The 23,933-nt window shown below is 43.3% G+C and overlaps 2 protein-coding genes across 3 annotated transcripts in view; both read left to right on the top strand.

Moving 5' to 3' along the window:
• KAT2A (lysine acetyltransferase 2A) overlaps nt 1-17,274 on the top strand; it is a 67,139-nt gene extending 49,865 nt beyond the window's left edge. The window contains exon 18 of one of the 2 annotated variants that reach the window (XM_068263055.1): nt 16,217-17,274. In XM_068263055.1, the coding sequence (XP_068119156.1) occupies nt 16,217-16,230 (14 nt within the window). In that variant the 3' untranslated portion in view covers nt 16,231-17,274. Of the gene's footprint in view, nt 1-2,758; nt 2,956-16,216 lie in introns of those variants that run through there. The other variant, XM_068263054.1, reaches the window with a different exon arrangement.
• The window catches only part of DHX58 (DExH-box helicase 58), an 89,476-nt gene continuing 68,904 nt past the window's right edge, over nt 3,362-23,933 (top strand). The window contains exon 1 of the mRNA XM_068263056.1: nt 3,362-3,403. The gene's annotated coding sequence lies outside the window, so the exon portion shown is untranslated. The remainder of the gene's footprint in view (nt 3,404-23,933) is intronic.

Consider the following 23,933-nt stretch of genomic DNA (forward strand, 5'->3'; position numbering starts at 1 on the left):
CTTCACATGCATATTTAAAGGGATACTGTAGGGGGGTCGGGGGAAAATGAGCTGAACTTACCCGGGGCTTCTAATGGTCCCCCGCAGACATCCTGTGTTGGCGCAGCCACTCACCGATGCTCCGGCCCTGCCTCCAGTTAACTTCTGGAATTTCTGACTTTAAAGTCAGAAAACCACTGCGCCTGCACGCCCGTGTCCTCGCTCCCGCTGATGTCACCAGGAGTGTACTGCGCAGACACAGACCATACTGGGCCTGTGCTGTGCGCTCTTGATGACATCAGCGGGATCGAGGACACGACAACGCAGGCGCAGTGGTTTTCAGACTTTAAAGTCAGAAATTCCAGAAGTGAACCGGAGGCGGGGCCGGAGCATCGGTGAGTCAACACAGGATGTCTGCGGGGGACAGTTAGAAGCCCCGGGTAAGTTCAGCTCATTTTCCCCTGACCCCCCAGTATCCTGTTAAAAAGTTCAGACCCTTAGGTAACTTTTTATTTGGGTAATTTTTGGAGTGGGAAATAAACAGTTAATTTTAAATGTAATATGTGTTGTACAGTATTAAATATATGTAGATGTAGTTTTACGATTTTGCCCCCCCCCCCCCCCCCCCCCCCCCCGAAAGACTGTGGCCTCTGTTAAGAGGCCGTCAGTTTTTCTGCTGGGGGCTTAGATCAATGAATGGGAACCATGTTCCCATTCATTGATCTCCGAGCTACCATATCACATCCAGACGGCATAAATGAGATATTTTACATTTTAACCATCACAGAAAGTAGGTATGGTAAATTCAAATGCTTCCAAAGGTGGCTTGGATGCTTTTCTTGCATTGAAGAACATTCACAGCTACAATTATTGGGTCATTCCGGCAGTGTTGATCCAGGAATTTTATCTGATAGCCATCTGGAGTTGGGAAACATTTTTTTCACCTTTTTTGGGTTTCACCTTTTTCTAACTAGGAGGTGTGAGGGTGAAGGAACATTATCGTACCATTTTTTTGTTTTTTCCATTTTTTTTTTAATAACCTTTGTATTTAGACTTACCTTTAAAGGGAACCAGAGAGGATGAAATATACATACCTGGGGCTTCCTCCAGCCCCATACGCACGGATCGCTCCCGCGCCGCCGACCTCCACTGCCTGGATCTGCCGCCACCGGGTCCCGTCATTGCCGCGAGTCGGCCGGCGGACGCGGCCAATTCTCCACATCACAGGGTGATCTCTCCATACAGATACGAATGGGGCTGCCTACTGCGCAGCCGCATGCGTACAGGTATGGAGGGAGCCCCTGTGATGCGGACAATTGGCCGTGTCCGCCGGAAGTGACGGGCCCGGTACCGGAGGATCCAGGAAGCGGATGATGGCGGCGTGGGAGCGATTCAGGCTTATGGGGCTGGAAGAAGCCCCAGGTATGTATAAAATCTTTTCCTTTTTTCACCCCCCATTCCTCTCTGGTTCCCTTTTAGTACCCATAGTCAGGGCCACCGCCAGGGCAACACAGGGGCTTAAGTGACTTTGGCAAACAGTGCCACGTGCACAGGCCCCAGCTGCAGCTGTGTGCAAAGAGTGTGGTCACACTTACTACTCACTCCTCCCAGTGGCAGCATGATGGGCATTGGGTGGCAGATTTGGGGAGGGGTGGAGCACCATGCAGAGGCACTCTGCGTTCCAAAATACTGTGCAGTGCGGGTATCTCTGCATGATGCCCGACCCCTTCTCTCCTGCCCAGCCTATGCCTGCTGTGCCGATGCTTTTGAAGTTTGGGGGAGTGAGAAGCGAGCATGCCACACATCCTGCCCTCCAGTGCACATCTCCAGCAGTACCTTCAGCACCAGGAGCATCCGTATGGAAGAGAGTTAGTCAGAGCCCCTCCCTACCTCACCTCAGTTGTTGTTGCTTACCAACATCTGACTGTACTGCTGAGCCAGACTGCAGAGCGCTTTGCTGCGTCTGCATTTTTAAAAGCATTACCTTTGACTTGCAGTAAAGTAGTGGAAAAATAGCAACAATTACAATCTCTTGAAAAATCTATTTTACTGCGACTTTATTGCAAGTCAATGGGAGCCTGCAGCTTTTTCCAGTCACAGGAATGTGATCGCGACGGAAATCGTGCAAGCCAGCCATGGTGATTTGAGGGGGAAAAAATTGCAGTAGTGGAAAATGAGCGCCGTGATTTACAGGTTATCGCGGTTCTCATTGCAGTCGGGAAAACTGCTTTGATCCACTTTTTGAAGACCATAAATCGCAGGTAGTGGAAAAGGGCCGTGAGGGATTTGGAAGCATGAAATTTGGACACCGTAGGGCTGTGGAATTTTGGGCCCCTCTATAGGTACTCATAGAAATTATGGCTAAAAGGTGGAAATTTGCTGCTGCCTAGTATGCAAACTGTGTTACAAATATAAACTAGCGCAAGTGTCTGCTCAGAGGCCCCTGGTGTCCAAATTTCCCCGATAGCTGTCATTTCTATCAGGGCTGTGGAGTCGGTACAAAAATCATCCAACTCCGACTCCTCAGTTTATGAAACTACCAACTCCGACTGCAGGTACCCAAAATTACTCCGACTCCACAATCCTGATTTCTATGGGCACCTATGGTGGCACCCATAGTTCCATGGCACCTGATATTTTTTCTTTTTGTGTGCATTGAGGGGCAAGGTTAAGGGTTAGGCATCAGTTGGTTGCTAATTTCTAAGAATGTGTATGTGTGTACATGTGTACCTCAAGCAACTTTTATTAATATGGCCCCTGTTTTTCCATTCCACGCAAGACCTGAAAACCATGACAGAACGTTTGAAGAACCGATATTATGTGACCAAGAAGATCTTCATTGCTGATCTGCAGAGGATCATCACCAACTGTCGAGAGTACAACCCTCCTGACAGCGAGTACTGCAAATGTGCCAATACCCTGGAGAAATTCTTCTATTTTAAGCTGAAAGAAGGTGGTCTGATAGACAAATAAGTCCAGCAGGAAGCTGCTGTGAGATGACCATTTCATTCCTCCTCCAATGAGCTTCAAGGGTTTGACAAACTCTGTGGCACCACAGCCTTATGACTAGTATGGGTGACATGAAATTCACTACAAGGAGTTTAAACTTTGTTGCTGATACCTGAGGAAAAATTGCTGACATCTCAGCATGGGGATGTTATCATTCTTCAAGAAGCAGAGGTGTTGTGGCTTCTCCATACGACTCTCCGCACTTTGGGGTTGTCTAGCCTCATAGGATTGCACAATTGTTTTCTGTTTACAAGACTGATGAAGCCCATGAACATGAACCGAACCCCGGTGGAATTTTAGCTACGGTTGTTTTGCTGCAAGATCTAAAACACCCATTCTTGCCTTTCCACTGCATCATTCCTGGGACTTCGTTACCTGAATAATGCTGGGACCTTTCTTCAGAACATTGCTAAAGGTGCATTGAGATCAAATTTCTGTTCCAGGTGTCAGATGAGCAGTATATTCATTGGATTTACATTGTACTGAAACTCCCTCCATTCTAAAATGTATGCTATAGAGCTGCCATATTCATATTAAGCCTGCTCAGCAGGAGGAAAGTGGGGATGTTTTTGGTCGGGTGTTGGTGTTTAATGACTATTACTCTGAGGGCACATTGGAAAATAAGGTGGACAATATATGGTTACTCTGGTCATCCTTTGTGTGCTTTTTAAAATGACCCTGAAGGAAACATGGGGAAAAAGATTATATGATGATAAACGTAATCAGAGGCCATCTTCAGTGGAAGCCTAAGGGCTGCTTCACACTGCGAGGCAAATGCAGTGAAAGTGGTGCGGTAAGTGCATCCGCTCAGGATGTGCGGCGTCCGTGCTAAGTCGTTCCCACTGCTGCCAAACCACGGGACAGGTGAGCGTTGCCATGCGGAGACCAGTTCAGTGGGAATAGACACTGTCCACTCATATAGGCTTCTGTTGCGTCCGATTTGCATCACGCTTGCAATTTGGTCGGGACTTTGCATTCACAGTTCAGTCCTTGTGCATTACATTCACGTTCTGATTGACAGTGTGAATGCATCCTAATAATATTGGATCGATTCACCATCTGATTTCGCTTTTTCTGCTTTCCTGAAAACGCTGCGGTTTTTTTTTTGGGTTTTTTTTTTTCTTTTCTTGTGTGAGCAGGGCCTAAATTTCAGCAGGTTCAAAGATAGGCAAAGTTGTAAGTGGAATAGAGTAATTTTCCGATCGATTTCCTATTGAAGTAAACGGTTGGAAAACGATTGGAAAATGCTCCGAAATCGATCGGAAATCAGATCGGACATGTTGGAAATAATCGATCTGACAGTAAATCTGCCAGAAAATCTCAGTGTGTACCTAGCATTAAGGGAGCTTAATTCCTGAGTCCTCCTGGTAGTCGTTGATGCCGCGTACACTATTAAAGGTCCATGGTGAAAAGGGACAAGACTTTCTCCTGACACTGTGGAACTTCATCCATGGCCTCTCCACAACAATAATACTTCTCCTGGGTGTAACTATAACACAATTTTTTTTACAGGTTTTACTGTAGGTAAACCAGGATAATTTATTCTATCATATGCTCAATATATTTTACTGGGGACTATTTCAGAGTCTCTTAAAAGTAACTAAGTGGGTAAGCGCAATATTGAGGCTGAACTTTCCTTCTAAGTATGATAGTTTCCTGAATTTGTAGCCCATCTCCAGGCCCAGATTTAAAAAGCACCACGTAATACCTTTGTAATCTGTGACTGTTCTGCTGCTTAACCACTTTCGGATTTCCCAGACGCTTAACTACGCCCCTATTGACTTAATTAGCGGATCAGGGGCGTTTATAAACGCCCCTGCCGCTATTGTGCTGTGCGGGCGCGATCGCGCGCGTGCACGCGCGCGCGCCCGCTCCCGCGCGCTCCCGCGCTCCCGCCCGCGGGTGCGCGCCCCCGTGCGTGCACGTGCACGTGCACCAGCTTCATTTATTTCTGGGTGGGATTGATGAATGGGAGTAATTACTCCCATCACCAATCAGATGCCTGTAACCATGAATGAGCACTGCTATAAGCCAATAGCAGTGCTCATTCATTTGTGAGGTTTACAAACAATGTTGCCAGCACTTAAGAAGATACAGTTACCTTGTAATCACTCCTGAGAGGATTACAAGGTAACTGGATCTTCTTTTCTTGTAGTCTGACTGCCACCTAGAGGATTTTATAAATATACCAGGACTTATAAATAAATATACCAGGACTATATACCCCTGATCAACCCTGATTAACCCTGATCAACCCTGATCTAATCCTAGCCTCCCTTGCTTTTTTTTTATGGTTAGAAATATAGAAATAGTGTATCTTTTCATTTTTTTCTCTTTTTTCTTTTTAAAATGCATAGAGAATAACATTATTACTAAAATAAAATATCACCCTTGAAAAGCCTAATTTGTGGCGAAAAAAACAACCTATAGATCATTCACATGTGATGAGTAGCAATAAAGTTATCAGTGAATGAATGGGAGGAGCGCTGAAATGTAAAAGTTGTTTTGGTTTTAAGGGAAGAAAACCTGTGATCCTGAAGTGGTTAAAATTGTTTTGAAATCTTATTTACATAACCAGAAGCACTGAGTTCAGGGAGTTGGTTTCCAGCTGTGTGTGTGTCTGGCCACTGCTGCTTCTTGGATTGCATTATCGTACTGCCCAGACTGCCAGGGGGTGGCACAGACTGATTCTGAGATTGTACTGAGAGTCTCTGGAGCAGGAAGTGGCCAGTTTGTTTTGACTTGGTACATATAAAGTGATTTATCGGACATCTGCATAGATCAGAGCAGCTTAATGAGAGGAGCGCGAGCTTAGCGCACGCTGTGCTGTGGTAGTGCAGCGTAGCATGCGCTGGTAACTTACACGTGCTCCTTGTAACTAAAGGCTGGTCCAGTGGCTTTCTAGGACGTCATCCCGGCGCTTTCATTGGCCTAATAGGCTACCTGTCACTTGACAGGCAGCCGATTGGGCAGATCATCGAGCAGACATCGCGTCCTAGAAAGCCACTGAATCAAGCCCAAAGAGCCTTACAACTTGTGTATAGGAAATTCCTCGTACATGAAGTAGGGATTGAAATGATTGATGATCCTTTGCCTGGAATAACTTACTTGGAACCTGCAGACCAAACCTTTTTCATGTATTTATACATTTGATTTGTATGACACAGTTTATATCCAGAGAATCAGCAATGACGGCCTCCATGCTTCTGACATGACATGTTTACTTTTTAAAGTGCAACAGCACTTAGGAATTTTTTAAAGAAATGCTGTCAGGTGACTTACAATGTATGCTAAAACTGAGAATGCCACCATAGCCTTTGCTTGACTTGTTTTTCCAATCCATTTGACAGGGAAGTTTCAAGGCTAAAACTGTTCACAGGGTGAGGGTGTAAAAATTGCTCTGGTTGGTATATATAGGAACTGATACTGCTGTATATCTGAGAGAGGAGCCAGAATTTATCATTCAGGTGTTACTGCGACGTTGTCTACATAATTTTAAAGATGGCCATACACTCATCGATTTTCTTATTCCATTCCTTGTAGATTTGATTTATCGGCTGGGAATCTATTCTCCAAAATGTCATATTGATCCATTTTTAATCCATTTCAAATAAAAAATCGAACAGGATGAAAAAAATGTAAAACAATCTGGGGCGGGGCAAGAGTATTGGCAGATCGATGGCCTATAACTTTGCATTGCATTGAATGGTGCAGCTCTGGAGTTTGATCGATTTTTCAATAGATTCCCTGCTGGAATTTATTGGAAATTGCTCTGCCGTAGGAATCTGTTTCTTTTGAAATGATTCTTTTCAGAAAGGAATCAATCATTTTGGAATGTTTGGTGGAATTCAAGAAGTGTATGGCCAGCTTAAAGGGAAGGTTCAGGCTAGTTTCACACCAGGATGTTGCGTTAGGGGCACGTTATGCGACCATAACGTCCCCTAAAACGCAACGCCTGGTGCTCTCTAAGGTGGACGTCAGAGTGAGCCGCGTTGTGCAGCTCACTCTGCCGTCCGTGATGCGTACTCTTGTGCGCATGCAGCATCACGTGGTCCAGCCGGCCAATCGCTGCAAAGAGCGGCCGCTCCAGGAAGTAAACACTGCACGTCACTGAGTGCAGTGAATATTAATTAGCCATGTGCCTGGCCGCTCTCCACTCCTCCTCAACGTTACTGAGCATGTGCAAGCAGTCTAACGCGGCTCTGCCGCTTAAAAAGTACTGCATGCAGTACGTTGTCTGGTGTCGCAGCGTTACTGTGTAACGCAACGTGGGCACTGTGAACAGCCCATTGATTTTTCATTGCTGTGCGGTGGGGTGCGTTACAGGCTGCTCTAACGTGTGCCTGTAACGTCCCACTGTGAAACCAGCCTTAAGCAAAATACAAAAATGAGTTTCACTTAGCTGGGGCTTCTACCAGCCCCATGCAGCCATCCTGTGCCCTCGTAGTCACTCACTGCTGCTCCAGTCCCCCGCTGGCAGCTTGCCGACTTCGGAGGTCGGCGGGCCGCATTGCGTACATTTTTACGCATTCCCGCTAGTGCAGAAACATTAACACATACATTTTTACGCATTACTGGTTCAATGCGTAAACATTTACGCATAGAACCAGTAATGTAATGTTCCTGCACTAGCGGGAATGCGTAAAAATGTACGCAATGCGGCCCGCCGACCTCCGAGGTCGGCAAGCTGCCAGCGGGGGACTGGAGCAGCAGTGAGTGACTACGAGGGCACAGGATGACTGCATGGGGCTGGTAGAAGCCCCAGCTAAGTGAAACTCATTTTTTTATTTTGCTTGAACCTTCCCTTTAAGCCATCTGTTATAAAAGAAAATTACACAGGAAGCCATACATTCATCAATTTTTCTCATACGATTCCTTTCAGATCCAATTCATCTGCTGGGAATGGATTCCCCAAAATGTCTGTTTTTTTTTTTTTTTAAATACATTTTTGACTAAAAATGGATCGAAAGAATTGATTGGACAGGATGGAAAATTTAAAGCAATTGGGGGCAGGGCAAGAACATTGGCCCATAGATTTGCTCTGCATTGAACAGTGCAACTGTGCAATTCAATCGATTTTCAATAGATTGATGTGCATTGTATGGTAGGAAATGATTCCTTCTGAATTGATACTACTTCAGCAAGAAATTGATTTGTTTTGGAACATTGGGTGGAAATCTATAAGTGTTACACCAGCTGGCAGTTCGATGCAGTGCAAAGCTATATAGGCTATCAATCGACATTCACAGTGCACACGTTGCGTTTGTGTGTAGCGTTATTAAAGTGCTGCATGCTGTGCGTTTAGCAATGAATCTGCTGCGCTATGTGTGTTGCACATGCTCAGTAAAGTGTTTTTTTTTTTATGTAATGCATGCACTGTTTTAGTTCCATTACTGTGCAACGAAAACGGCGCACCAAGAGACACATAAAGAAAATGTTAGTCTATATGCGTTGCGTTAGGGTCGCGTTGTGCGACCTTAGCGTCGCACTGAAACGCAGCGTCCTACTGTGAAAGAGGCCTTAGTTTTCCATCCTGTCAATCAAAAACCAATCTGATATTTTGGGGAATCTCTTCCTAGCAGATGAATCTAATCTGCTAGGAATTGAATGAGAAAATCTGTGTATGGCCACATCATTTAATGCATACTTATGATAAGTAGGTAGACACCCAATTTTTTTTTTTTATAATAGTATAGCCCCACGTCATGGATCACAGATAACTAGCTGTCACATGTTTTCTCCCCACTGCTTGAACTGATGTCAAGCTAAAATTACTGATAAAGACAGAAGAATCATTGTAGATTTCAAATGATCTGGCCACTAGGTGGCGATTTTTCTTGTACAGTATATGAATTAACGACTATTGCCTTTTGCTCTCGAAGGGACAATAAATTGATGTTAGTTATATGCAGGCAATTGGATTTTTTTTATGAATAGGTCATGTTTATGTGATCTCCACATGGTCACAATTTAATTTTTATTTATTTACTTTCTATGAAAGTTGCTGTTTTCAGCTGACATGTAGTAGATCAGTGCAGGGCCAGGTGAGTCCAGTGAGTCCATGTAGGAATACTGACAATGGTGTGGCCATATAATGCTATATCTGTGTTGGAAGCTGATGCCAAATAGCCAGTAGGCCTAATTTTGCTGGTTTAGTGGTCACAGCCAAAGAAAAGGCTAGGGTGGCTCTTATGTACAACAAAGGAAGAAACAAGAGAACAAAGTGCACTACTATAGCATATTTGCTGTAATGGTCTCTAACCGAGTTGGTGTATGTAATGGGGTTAGGATAAACTATTAACACACCAAAAGTACACAAGGTTAACCCTATATTGTCCCGTTATAATTTACAAGCACCTTGCTTTAGAAACAAGATATACATTTCATTAATGGACGTATACAGTAGAGAATCCCTTTATAGTGAACACCAAGGGACTGGGCAAAGTGGTTTACTATAGCAGAAGTTCACTTTATGTGAAATTTTCATACTCCAGTACATAAAGTATACTTTAGTACTGGATCTTTATTCAGTCTTTAATTGGGGGTCATTTTTTCTTTTCAATGCTTCAGCCAGTGAGCACACATTGTCTAAGCTTGATCAAAATGCACAGTGCTCAGTATGCAGGGATTTGCATGCAATAATGACACAACAGCTTGCACAGGAAGCCTAGGTCTCACCAGTTAAAGCAGGTACAGTTTAGATAGGCCTCAATTCACTAAGCTTTATCAAACACTTTATCAAATGTTTGATAATTTACCTCATGGGTAAAATCTAATTTTGATTCACTAAGGTGTTATATAGTTATTGAACTTTTTATCAATAAAACATTTGATAAATATATAACACCTTAGTGAATTCAAAATTAGATTTTACCCATGAGGTAAATTTTCAAACGTTTGATAAAGCTTAGTGAATTGAGGCCTTTGTGTGCTCCTCTGTCCACACTTCTCTGCAGCCTGGATGATGGTGCAGTGTTGCAGCCATGCACGAGGAAGTCACAGATGACCGGCAATTCCCTCAGTAATCAGACAGCAGCTAGGGACCCGTTTCCATTACGTGCGGGTGTCCGGAAACCAATGCACGGCAATGGAACAGTTCCCATTGCATGCAGGTTATGTAGAGTAATCCAAGATTCTACAGCATGCCGCAGATTCTTGCACAGCTGCATCTGTCCGCATCCCATCTCCTCTATTCACTTCTGCATCGGGAGTCCTATACTTTTTGCCGCCTGAGGCAAACTTGTGAGGATGCTCCCCTCCCCCATCCCAAAGGTAGTATAATTGCTTCCCAGTATATGTAGCTTGGAGGGGGTAGCGGCAAGGAAGGGGGAGCAGCGGGCACAGCGGTGGGGAGGGGAGTCGGACCCCCTCCCTCACCTGGGGCTCCCCTGTTCCGCTCCTGGATCCTGCGATGCGTTCATCCGCTCGCGTCACTTCCTGCAATGCCGCCCACTGTACTTCAGGTGGAACGCGGCGCAGGATCCAGGAAGTAGGTGAGTCATTACGCTTCCCACTGCCTGGCTGAACTAATTGAATTGTGAGCAAATCGCTGTAGGGGGAGAGTGGACGGGGGAGCCCCAGGTGTGGGAAGGAGGGTCCGACCCCCCCCCCCCTCCTCACCACTGTGCCCGCTGCTCCCCCATCCTGGCTGCTACCTCCTCCTGCTCGGTGGCCCTCCTCACCCACAGGCTGGTGTGCGCCGCCCCCCAACTGCCGCCACCTGAGGAACCTGCCTCACCCAGCCTCATGGGCGCCCAGGGCTGATCAGGAGATGCGGAAGTGATGCAGTGAGGTAGCTGAATTTGCATCACTTCTATAGTGAAAACGGGAAGCTTAGGTCTCACCAGCTGGTGCTTTTGAGGTAATCCACACAGGCCCAAAGTAGTATACAGACAGCAAGCAGGTTACAAGTGGCTGCCAGCCAGCCCATGGACCACAGCTAACCGGTCTCTGCATGATGCATGCACCATTTATAGCCTGATACAGAATACCGCAGGGGCCAAAAAACAGGTTTACGATAACATAAGTTCTATTATATCCGGGTTCATACCAGTCATTACTCCCATATACTTATAATGGTGCTTGACCAGGATCTAGACATTTAGTTTACTATACCAGAAGCTTTACTGTAACCAGAGTACTATAACAAGATTATACTGTACCAAGATGATAAAAATAAACGTTGGTGTACTAGAATGTTTAGTCGCAAATACAAGCAGCTTCTTCAGTTCAGATAAGGTAAAAAAGACACCAGTGTATTCGCAGATATTTCTCTTGCTCTAAGCAACACTTTCTAACTCAACTCCATTAAATTAAAGAGCTTGTCTGCAATGAAGTATATTTTTAGGAATCGGCTACATTGACGGCAGTGAACGAAAAACTTGAAAAGTTTGGTCAGAGCAGGTTCCAAGAAACAAAAAAGTACATTTTGATTGGGTGGATCTAATCTGCATGAAGGCTGGCTGAGTTATCCAGGATCTTATTTCATTTTTTTGCTGCCATTTACTTTTTGAGGGCTCTGGAATGAACTGTAAGGCCTCTTTCACAGTAGAACATTGCATTTTGATGTGACGTTAAAGTCGCAATGCAAATTACAACGCATCGCCCCAAAAAAGTCACAACGTAACTTAATGCCCCATTATTGTCGCATACAGTAGAGCATACAGGCAATGAAAAGTATACTTACAAGTCATTACTGAGCATGTGCACACAGTCCAACGCAGTTAATAACGTGTATAACGCACTGCATGTAGTACTTTCACTTAACGCGCAGCATTAGTCACCAACGCAACATGCTCACTGTGAACAGGGCATTTATTTTTCATTGCAGTGAGTTATTCTGCGTTAATGTTTAACATCGCACTGTGAAAGAGGCCTAAAGGCATAGTCATTCATCTATAGTATTATTATTTATTGTATTTATAAATTGCCAACATATTACACAGTGCTGGACAATAAATATATAAAATGATACAAGAATGACAGACGTAACAAGGTTATACAAGGCAAACAGTACAAGTTACATGATCGTGCGATTATGGGCTGGTGAGGTAGGCCCAGTAGTGCAGCTCCACGTGGCCTAGTGAGATCTTTTCCAAGCAGGTGAACTTAGTATGTGTGATAAATCATGGACATTACAAGTTACTATGGTTCCTGCTTCCTCTAAGGCATACATGTCAAATTCTGGCTGGTGGCCAAATCTGGTCCTATGAGCCATCAGATTTGGCCCTCAAGTGGTTTACCCACTTTGCATTATATTTGTATGTGGGGGGGGGGGGGGGGGGGGGTATTCGACACCAGGGAACTTTATAAGAAAGGATGGTGGCCACTAGACATTGAGGTCGGCCCGCGACTTTGTCCCAGAGCTCAATTTCGGCCCACTTTGTATTTGAGTTTGACACCCCTGCTCTAAGGGAAACTTAAAGTAAGAGTTACTTGGAAGTGTGTGCGTTTGATTACTTCTCCCTGGTACGCACCATGCAATTTCCTGTCAGATCGACAGGTTGAATTAATAATTCAGGCTGCCGATTGTGTTTTTTTTTTCATCACTACTAAACAAAATTGATTGGAAAATCAATCAGAAACCTGATCGGACCTGTTGGAAATTATCAATTCAAAACTTAGCTGTGATAGGAAATTGCATGGTGTGTATTAGGCGTAAAAAATCATTGCTACAGGGCTGGCTGTTGTGCTGATCGTCTGCTTTGCATGCCTCCCGAGTCACTGACCCAGAAAAAGTATGTAGATCAGCTCTTCTGATTCCATTGGTTGCATGCTTGTTCCAGGTTCGAATCCCAAAGACCAGCAATGATGACCAAGCAACTGGCATAATTAAAGAATTAATGAGCCGCGGCTATGTCTCCCCAACTGTAAACTTATTATTATTTATTTTTTTTTAAACCAAGCAAGACATCTTTTGTTTTTCTTAAGAGAAATGCATATATAAAGGTTTGTGACTCTTAGTGGAAGGGGGGTGGATTTGTTAGTGAATGATGGGGACATTTGTGACTCTGAATGTATGACAATAGGTGGATATTGGATCTGCCAAATATTTGCCAGTTTATGGACAGGCACCTTACGTAAGGAATGCATTAAAGTCAGATGTTTTATTAATACCATGTAGCTGGTTTACTGGTTGTCCTTGTCTGCTTTTTCCTGCTAAATCTAGCCATAGACTGACAGTGGCCTGATCTAACAAGCGATCAGTTATGCCCCAGTCACAAATGTAGGCATATCAATCTGTTACCCTGTAACAGAAATCTGATTGGGAGTGAACTTGACCGCTGTCCACAGTGCTGTTCTATTGCTTGATGCAGCACAAAGCTCTGTGGCGCCCACCACTCCTCCCCCCCCCCCCCCCCCCGCCTGCTTGACTAAAACGTACTATTGAGCCCAATCATGCTTTTCCCAAATGGATCAGACGTTTATTGAACCTATTGTGGGGGTCAATAGGTTACAGGCAGATTTAACCCAAGAGATTTAATCTGCTGGAACATCTTACGTATGACCACTAGGGAAGGTCAATTAAATGCTAATAATACTAAGTTACAGGAAAGTGTGAGGGATATGGAGGATTACTTTTTTGTTTTCCTTTTATACAATACCACTTGTTTGGCATCCTGCTGATCTCTATGGCATCAGCAGTGTCTGAATCACACACCTGAAACAAGCATGCAGCTAATCCAGCCAGACTTCAATCAGAAACATCTGATCTGAATGCTTGTTCAGGGTCTATGGTTAAAAGTATTAGAGGTCGAGGATCAGGATAGCCAGGGAACTGGTATTGCTTAAAAGGAAATAAATATGGCAGCCTCCAAGTCCCTCTCATTTCAGGTGTCCTTTAACTCATTTGGGACTACTAGGTTCTGGACCCTTAAAGGGGAACTTCAGCCTGAACAAACATACTGTCATCAAGTTACATTAGTTATGTTAATTAGAATAGATAGGTAATATCTCTTACCCACCCTGTTTTAAAAGAACAGGCAAATGTTTGTGATTCATGGGGGCTGCCATCTTTGTCATGGGGGCAGCCATCTTTTTGGTTGAAAGAAGGTGACAAGAAGCAGGAGCCACAGTTCCAACTGTCCTATGTCCTGATTACCCCTCCCAGCTGCACACGCTAGGCTTCAAATGTCAAATTCCAAATGTAAAAAAAAAAAAAAAATTGCACCAAAACAGCAAAATGAGAACAACAAAATCAGAAATCCCATCATGCTTTGCACAGCATCAGGGGAAAAAAGCCCGGGCAGTTTTCTTCTGTGCAGCTAAAAATGAGGCTTGTATAAGAGAAACAAAGTTCTGATGCTGTGAAACTGTTAAAGAAACCCCAAGCCTTTTCAGTGCTGCTGAGTCGATTTTTAGTCCGGAGGTTCACTTTAAGGACTAGAACCTTTTTTTCCTTGAGATCACTGTGATTGTCTCACAGTGATCACTTCATTGGCTCCGGACTAGTACAAAGCTCAGCTGAGTTGAATACCGGCGAGGACTCGTGAGCCTGTTCCTTATGACAGTTTCAGAGTAGTAAGATCTATGCTGCATCAAGCCTAAGCCACCACAAGCGCAACATAGATTTTACTATGGGTGATTCCAGTTAATGCAAATTTTTATGCTAGGCCACTTAAATACAGCAGCTGCCACATTTGATCGATCCATTTTGAAGTTACATAAAATTTGAATCAACTCGTAACAATTAGCATCTCATGGACCTCCCCTAATGGCCAACTTAGCTGTCTTCTTGTAAATCTGTGTACATGCAGTTTAATGTTGGTATTTGTCATCGAGCATTAGTTGGTCAGTGTTGGAAAATATGTAATTACGTTTCTTGTATGATATTCATACTCAATATTTTTTAAAGCGATCATCAAAAAATCTAAAGTTTTTAAAAGTTTTGTCAGAGCCACACAAAAGTACAGTAATGCTTAAAGGGAAGGTGCGAGGAGTTAAAAAAAAAAAAAAAACTACCTGGGGTTTCCTCTAGCAGCCTATGTGTCCCTCCCCACAGCTCTGCTTCCAGCCGGTGTCCCGGGGTCCCCTCCGTTGCAGATGCCGACCTCGCAAGGTCAGTGTCTTCTGCACCGCTCACGTGGCTTGGAGCGTTCTGTGCAGGTGCAGAATTACTCTGCCTGCGCAGAATGCTGCAGACCATGCTGTTTACTCCCTTTTTTATGAAGTTTCATAATGTGCATTGAATAAGAATTACCAGTAGTATTTTAAAACACTGCCGTCTACAGTTAACTGAAAAACTGGGAAGTACATTTCTACATTTGTTATAGAAACAATTCTATGACCTATATCAGTGGAGCATGAGAGTTATTTTGTAATTTAATGTTTTAAAAACTTCTGCTCAGTCTTCAGCCCTTTGTGTATGCTTTAAAGAGCCTGAATGCTGAAATAACAATTTTCCCAATCCTGTACGGAATTTTTCAGACACTCCTGACCATAAGACGCACCTAGGTTTAGAGGACAAAAACCAGGGGAAAAAATTAAAAATAAATATTTTAAACCTCGTGCATCCATGGTGATGGGGCATCTTGTGGATTATGCCCCCTTGTACCTCTTGTGTCTTCCTGTGTCCTCCTCCTTCCCCCCCCCCCCCCCCCCCCTTGTGTCCTCCTGTGTCGTCCTTGCTCCTCTATACCCCTTTGTGGCAGAAACTCTTGTCTTTTAGTTCCAAAAATACAGTAATATCTACTTTATAGCACTCAAATACTGAGGTCACTAGATAGGGCTTCATGCCAGGGTCAAACTTGCTTAAAATACTGTGGGCCATATGCAATTCACGTTTTCTCCTGGGAGATAATTTTTCATCTTCGATTTAAAAAAGTTTTCCAGTACTTTTTCACCAAAAAAGTACCAAAAAGTAGGTGAAAAAGGAATATAAAAATTTTGAGTATTTTCTTGCTTTCTGGTGGTTTAAAAAGCATTTTATTGACAAGTTTAAGAATATCACCTCGGAGAAAACTCAGGTGAAAAAGTGAATTGCATATGGCCCTGTGTGTTTTCTGCAACGCAAAAATGCACATATGCTTCCCAGTGCACAATCGCAGTGCACTGGTAGCAATGCGTTTTACCGCAGCATAAAAAGTAAAAGCTAACACCACTGCTTTTTGGTTTTATTTGCACATCGTGTGTCTCCCTATTGCCGAAAGTTGGCTGTTCTCAGCTGGCTGTCGGCCAAAAATGCTCATTCGTCTGCTGAGAAATGCTTATGTTTTTTTTTTTTCTCCAGGGGCTCAAGTGTGACCTTACCCTTAGTTTTTATAACACAGCACTTGCACGGCTATAAGACAGAGGGTAGTTGTACTGCATTAGCAAGGACTCTCACAGACAGGAAGGCTGATTATGCATGAAGAAGTTTCTGCTGACACCACCAAGGAATCGTTTAGAATATCTGAAAAATCCCTTGTGACGTACAGATCTGAAGTGAGGCAATTTCCTTTTCATCAAAAAGAGTGGAATATCACTTTAAAGAACAAGTGACACCCATGCTACCATAGAAATAAAAAAAACACATAAGTAGATAAATACTAGTTCTACTTACATAACAGATGTATTGCACTGTCCGGGTTATGATTCCTGTGAATTGTATAAAGGAAAAGCAGAGAATCCTATTCTAGACAGTTTCCATCTCGGTTACCTTTGAATGAAGCTAATCCTGACATAATTTCCTCCCTCACTCAATTTTTTTTTCCCTCCCTCCTCTTGCTAATTGTGTATTCGTCACCCAGCCTCCTCCTCCGACTCCCATTGAGGTCTATACTAGGAAGTGCACTGTCTTTTATGTCATTAGGAGGGGGAAATAAAGGGAAGAGGAGGAATATATTATAGATAAAGACCCCCCAGCATGCAACTTTCACCAGGCAATGGCAGTTAAAGGGCCAGTGCTCCTAAGGTATGTGATAACTCCAAACCATAACAGCAGAAAGAGTTTTGAATGCAGGATTAGCATCTTTATCACTTAATGCACTCAGACCAATTGCTGTTGAAATTTGATTTTTATGGTGACAATCCTGCTTTAATATTGCTCTGAATCCCTAGCCATCCAACCTGTGGTCTCTTTTGCGGTAAAATCTGTTAATCAAGCAATCACTTATTATGTACACTGAAATGTCTGCACCAACCGCACTGCACATTCCTGGTGGCCGTTCATGGATGGTTTGGTCAGTGTTTATTTTTTGCCTTACACCTCTTTACATCTGTTTCTTTGTATGAACATGACTGTGTTATACTGTGAGATTGTATGAATGCCTTGCCGTCTATCAGAATAAATATTGCTGTATTAAATAATGGATGTGTAACAGTCTTGTATGTACAGCACCGTGCAAAGGCTTTGGGTACAAATGGGGGAAAAAAATGCTATAAAATTAGGCGGCTTTCAAAAAAGTATAAGGCCTATTCATTGCAATAACAGCCTATATACTGGATAAAGGGCTGGTTTCGCACTAGACAAGAAAATGGTCCCACATATCTGTCCTGTCCGGTGTCTATTACAGTGTCTGAACTCAAACTTACACCGGTTTTTCCCAGACATCAGACATAAGTCAGGCATGTCATACTAGCAGTTTTGTGACGTCCCATGCAACGAAAATGTCTGAACAGTGGTTCTGTAAATTTTCCATTCCGTGAAGAGTGATTGCATATTTGCTGCACTGTCAATGACCCTGAACACCATAATGTGAACTGAACCTCGCCCTGCCGCCTGCTGCTTGCTCCAAAAATGTCTTCCTTTATTAGTTCAGACAGTTTGCATCTCATATAAACGACATGCTCCACTTAGGCTTGGTTTCCACTTGTGCGATTCCCTGCAAATGAATTTGGATGAGATTTTTCAGTCTATTAATATAAATAGGCTGCATCCGAATTTGCGTGCGGAGAAAAACTGATGGTCAGCAGTGTACCACAACCGAATGCCATAGCGGTGCATGGTGCGACTAGAGGGCTTCAGATGCATTCTCGCATTGCACAATTGCTATTGCGCCTAGCAAGATGCATCCCGGCACAGTGAAAACATAGCCATAGTCAATAGAGCCCCTGATTAGTAATTCCGTTACAAAACATGAAGGGCAGGTCTAAATGTGGAAGAAGAGTCTGCACTGCCTCTAAGGAGAAACAGCAAGCTTGAACAGTACAGAGCACTTGAGGCCCATTCACACTTAAAAGCACAAAACGTTAGCGCTTAGCCGTAGCTTAACGCTACCATTTTGCGTGGGTAATTTTACTGCGATTAGTGCAGTCAAATCACTCTACACTCGATTCCCGATGATTGCGATCAGCGCTTTTATAAGCACTGTATCGCGATTGCTCCTGAATCACAAGATAATGCTGCAGGCAACACGTTTTGCAATTGCCATTAATCGCTAAACAATCGCGGTAGTGAGATCACTGCCATAGGGTTAATATTGCGCTAGCGCTTCGGCAATTAGCGGAAATCACCCGCTAATCGCCCTAGTGTGAATGGACCCTTGGGGTGGGTCAGTCAGGTGGGTGGATGGGCCAAACCGTGGCCAACATACACAGGACAGCCCATCCAGCAAACTCAATGTTGTTTTACAAGTCAGCCATGCAAGTGCATTGGATGTTTAACATTTCATATAAAATTAAGGCTGCATTACTCAATAGTCTAGGCTAACCATCATGGGAGGGGGGGGGGGGTTACATACATAGGGGGTATATACACCCTAAACAGTTCCCTGGTGTCTAGTGGCCCTCCCTCCCCTGTACAGTTACCTGGTGCCTAGTGCTTTTCTCCCTCCCCCATAAGGCTTCACCCCTCAGTTTAGCTTCTCTGGTGGTCTAGAGTGGGCCAAACATAATGCAAAGTGAGGAAACAACTTGTAGGCCAAACTTGATGGCTCTGCAAGCTAGATTTGGCGCATGGGCCAGAGTTTGACATGTATGATCTAATGTGTAATATGTACATATGTACCTTGCACAAAATGACCCTCCGCAGGGGTTTACCATAAGTGATGGCCTGAACATGAAAGTTTCAGTTTGCAAACGCAAATTTTCTGCAAAAGTTCTCAACAGGTGAACCGCCATAGACTTCAAGGGGCAGGCAAATTTTAAAACCTATAGGTGCTGTTTCTGGCCACAAAAGTGATAGAAAAGTTGTTTCAAGGGGCCTATTACCTGGACCGTAGCATGCTGGAGGAGGATCCATGGCAAAAGTCCTACCAAAAATTACGTAGTTGACGTAGAGTCGTGTTTTAATCTCTCTAAAGGGCAGAAATTGCACTACATTTTAAATTTGTGGAATTAAGTGCTTTAAAACATCCAGCATGCGTACACGGCGATAAGGTGGTGTAAGGGTTAGGCCCGGTACACACTGACAGACTAAATGATGCGTTTAACTCGCCGCAAACAACCGCAAAGCGCTTTAGTGATGTCAGATGACCAAATCATTGTTATGCTATCCTAAACGTTAGTCCTCTCGGCTGCAATCTTTGTGTAGTGACCGCCGTGCTTGTGCGCACGTTCACGGGAGTGCAGGCGATCGCAGTTTTCCAGCCTCTATGGGCGGGCTGAAGTAGTTCAATGACAGTTAAGTGACAAAAAAACTGATTGTGCACTGAGGCCATATGGAGATACTAGATGCCAGTAATGGTGGTGAAGGATTATTGGGTTATGGTCGGTGCACTATTAGAACCATCAGACCTGTCTCCAAAAGCTAATGGGTGCACTGGACACACAGAATTGCAATAGAACAATGGCAAGAAAAAGAAAAACGGCCCTCAGAAGGGTCAACTACTGTAGCACTAAAGTGCACTGTGTGGACACACTGAACATCAATATCAATATAAGATCAAAACACATCCTTTTAGAAGGACTCTTGGGGTTATGTAGATGGTGAATTGGTATTGTAGCAGCAAGAAACTCCACTGGGGACACAGAACACAGGCCGAACGCACCCTTTACCTAATAGCAGAACAGCTCTGTCCCTAGTCTCCTTCACAGCAGCCACAGGCAGAGTGTAAAATGGCTGCTGTGCTGGCTTTCTGCTAGGGAAGGGGTGGGGGTCCAGGTGGGAGGGATAGCTGATTGGCTGTCGTGTCTGCTGACTCTGGGGTGAGGGGTCAATTTTTGTCTCCATTATAATGTATAGGGGGTGAATCTAACATGCCATATGTTCGCGAATAGATGCGAACACGCATTGTTCGCCACAAACTATTCCCCGGGCGAACAGTTCGGGACATCTCTACCATGAGAATCAAAAGAAAATGCACAGCAAAGGCACCATAACCAATGGCATAGGTACCAGTCCTGTGCCTGCTTGTCCTCCTCTCTCTCCCCGATGTAGCCCTCTTGGCATCAAGGGACCTGGAGCCCATCTGTCTACCATACTGGGATGGGGGAGCTCACCTGCCTACCATAACGGAGTGGGAAAGGGGGCACATCTGGCTACAAGACTGGGGTTGAAGGGGAAAGCCCATCTGGCTACCACACTGGGGTGGGAGCGAGTGGGGAGCACATCTGGCTACCATACTTGGGGATTGATTGCTAGGGGCCACATTTGGCTACTATATTGGGGGGGTAGGTGCTCCAAGGTCTGTAGCCACGCCACTGATCACGACTGCTTTAAACTTTAGTGAACTTAGTTTATTTAACCTGTCGTAGATAGTGCAGAAAAGGCCTTTTTTGATGCAAAAAAGGCCAGTAACTTTACACACTGCGCTGCAATTTTACCGGCCTGTATTGAACCTAGTAATGCGCATAAACCGTGTTCGCATGGTACGAGGGTAAAGTAGCGTGCGTTACACAACTGCTGTACCGCGTGTACGCCATTTACGTGAATTGCTATGGTAACACTCGTCACGCTACTGCCGCAACAAGTGTTACTAGGTTTAGTACAGACCAATAATATTGTTGCGTGATGTGCAATGTCACATTGCACATCACGTTAGCCTAGCGAACAGTGAATGGGATCATAGTTCCCATTCATTGATCAAAGTCCCCCGGTGAAAAACCGACAGAGGCTGCAGTTTTTCTAAGTAAAAAAAAAAAAAGTTTCCCGTCTTCATTCTTGTTCCGATCGCTCCCAGGACTTTTTGACTAAAACTACACCCACATCCATTTTTTATTAAATAAATACATTATTTTACATTTAAAATTAGCTGTTTACCTCCCACACCAAAAATTACCCAAATAAAATTAATTAAAAAAAAATTATAATTAACCACTTTACCCCCGCGCGTACGTATTTCTCCGCCCCTTTTTCCATCCTTTAAAAACCAGGGACGGAGAAACACGTACTTTCCGCGTTCCCGACGCTGCCCGCGCTCCCGCTCGTAAACACGCCGCCCGCCGCTAGTAAAACCGCCGCCGCCCCGCTCGCCCAGAGATCAATGAACGGGAAAATCCATTCCCGTTCGTTGATCTAAGCCCCGCAATGATCAGCTGCTCTCCTATGGGCAGCGCGATCATTGTGAGAAAAAACTCACGTGTCCAGCCTCCTTATTCTTCCTCCAAGCTTCCGGAAGGAAGCTTGGAGGTCGCATTAAAACAAAAAGTTACTGTGGCCATCTTGTGGCCAAATAGTAAACTACACCCTACACATTTTTCACATACAAATAAATGACTTTTACACATAAAATTAACTCATTACCTCCCACACTCCCCATTTTTTTTTTTTTTGTAATTAAAAAAAAATTAAAAAATTTACAATTAAAAAAAATACATAAATAGTTACCTTAGGGACTGAACTTTTTAAATATTTATGTCAAGAGGGTATAACACTGTTACTTTATAAACTATGGGCTTGTAATTAGGGATGGACGCAAAACTGAAAAAAATGCACCTTTATTTCCAAATAAAATATTGGCGCCAAACATTGTGATAGGGACATAATTTAAATGGTTTTATAACCGGGACAAAAGGGCAAATACGTTTCATGGGTTTTAATTACAGTAGCATGCATTATTTAAAAACTATAATGGCCGAAAACTGAAAAATAATTATTTTTTTCCCCACATTTTTCCTATTTTCCCATTAAAACACATTTAGAAAAAAATAATTCTTGGCATAATGTCCCACCTAAAGAAAGCCTAATTGGTGGCGAAAAAAACAAGATATAGTTCATTTCATTGCGATAAGTAATAATAAAGTTATAGACGAATAAATGGAAGGAGCGCTGAAAGGTGAAAATTGCTCTGGTGCTCAGGGGGTAAAACCCCTCAGTGGTGAAGTGGTTAAAAAACAAACAAAAAAAAACAAAAGTTACCTAAGGGTCTGAACTTTTTAAATATGCATGTCAAAGGAGTATATTAATATAATTTTTTAAATTATAGGCTTGTAAATAGTGATGAATGCAAATTGAAAAAAATGTACCTTTATTTCCAAATAAAATATCGGCGACATCATTTAAATGGTGTAATAAGCGGGACAAATGGGCAAATCGAATACATGGGTTTTAATTGCAGTAACATGTATTAATTTTAAACTGTAATGGCCAAAAACTGAGAAATAATGATTTTTTTTCCATTTCTTTCTGTTAAAATTGATTTAGAAAAAAAAAATTCTTAGCAAAATGTCCCACCCAAAGAAAGCCTAATTGGTGGCGGAAAAAAAACAAGATATAGATCAATTCATTGTGATGAGTAGTGATAAGTTATTGGCAAATGAATGGGAGGTGAAAGTTGCTCATATGCAAAAAATAAACAACCCTGTTGGCTTAAGTGGTTAAATATCGGCAGCCGCATATAGAATAGCAGTGCTGCACAAAGATGTTCTTCGGGCACCGCATGACTGAATGGCTGCTGCTGGGAGTTCTGGGGGGAATTGATACCAAGATTCAATGTAATGTATTTCAACATCATTTTATCTATGTTCCGGCCCCCCAGCAGTCTGAAGTATGTTGACTCGGCCCTTGAACAAAAAAGTTTGGGGAAATCTGTGCTAGCATCTCGAGTTTTTATTTCCCTTTTAATGCATCCCAAAATTTTATTAGCTTTAGCTGCAGCGGCTTGGCATTGAATACGATTATTACACTTGTTGTTGATGAGTACTCCTAAGTCTTTCTCCAAGTTTGATGTCCCCAACTGTATCCCATTTATTTTGTATAGTGCTAGACCATTGGTACGACCAAAATGCAGGACTTTACATTTTTCAGCATTGAATTTCATCTGCCATTTATGTACCCATATAGCCATCCTATCCAGATCCTGTTGCAGTATGTCACTATCTTCCTGAGAGTTAATGATTCTGCACAATTTTGTATCATCTGCAAAAATGGCAACATTGCTTTTTACTGCATCTACTAGGTCATTAATAAATAAATTGAAGAGCACTGGACCCAGTACAGACCCCTGTGGGACCCCACTGCTAACAGTCATCCATTTGGAGTATGATCCATTGACCACAACTCTTTGTTTTCTGTCCATTAGCCAGTTCCCTATCCATGCACACAGACTCTTCCCCAGTCCTTGCAGCCTCAACTTTTGCACCAGACTTTTGTGGGGAACAGTGTAGAAGGCCTTTGCAAAGTCCAAGTATATCACATCTATAGCATTCCCAATATCCACATTAGCGTTCACCACCTTATAAAAGCTGAGCATGTTAGTCAGACAGGATCTGTCTTTACTAAACCCATGCTAATGTTGAGAAATAAGATTATTTTCTACTATGAAGTCATGTATAGTATCTCTTAGTAACCCCTCAAATAGTTTGCATACAGCTGATGTTAAGCTTACAGGTCTATAATTTCCTGGGTCTGATTTTTTGCCCTTCTTAAATAATGGGAAAACATGGGCTGTACGCCAATCTACTGGGACTCTGCCAGTTGAAAGAGAGTCACAAAAGATAACATAAAGGGGTTTATGGATAATTGAACTTAATTCCCTTAGGATCCGAGGATGCACGCCATCCGTGCCAGGTGTCTTGTCTATTTTTAATTTATTAAGTCTTGCCTTCACCTCTTCCTGCATTAAGTATTTAATATTACAATTGGAAGA

Source organism: Hyperolius riggenbachi, chromosome 12, assembly GCF_040937935.1.
Source record: "Hyperolius riggenbachi isolate aHypRig1 chromosome 12, aHypRig1.pri, whole genome shotgun sequence".
Lineage (NCBI taxonomy): Eukaryota > Metazoa > Chordata > Amphibia > Anura > Hyperoliidae > Hyperolius > Hyperolius riggenbachi.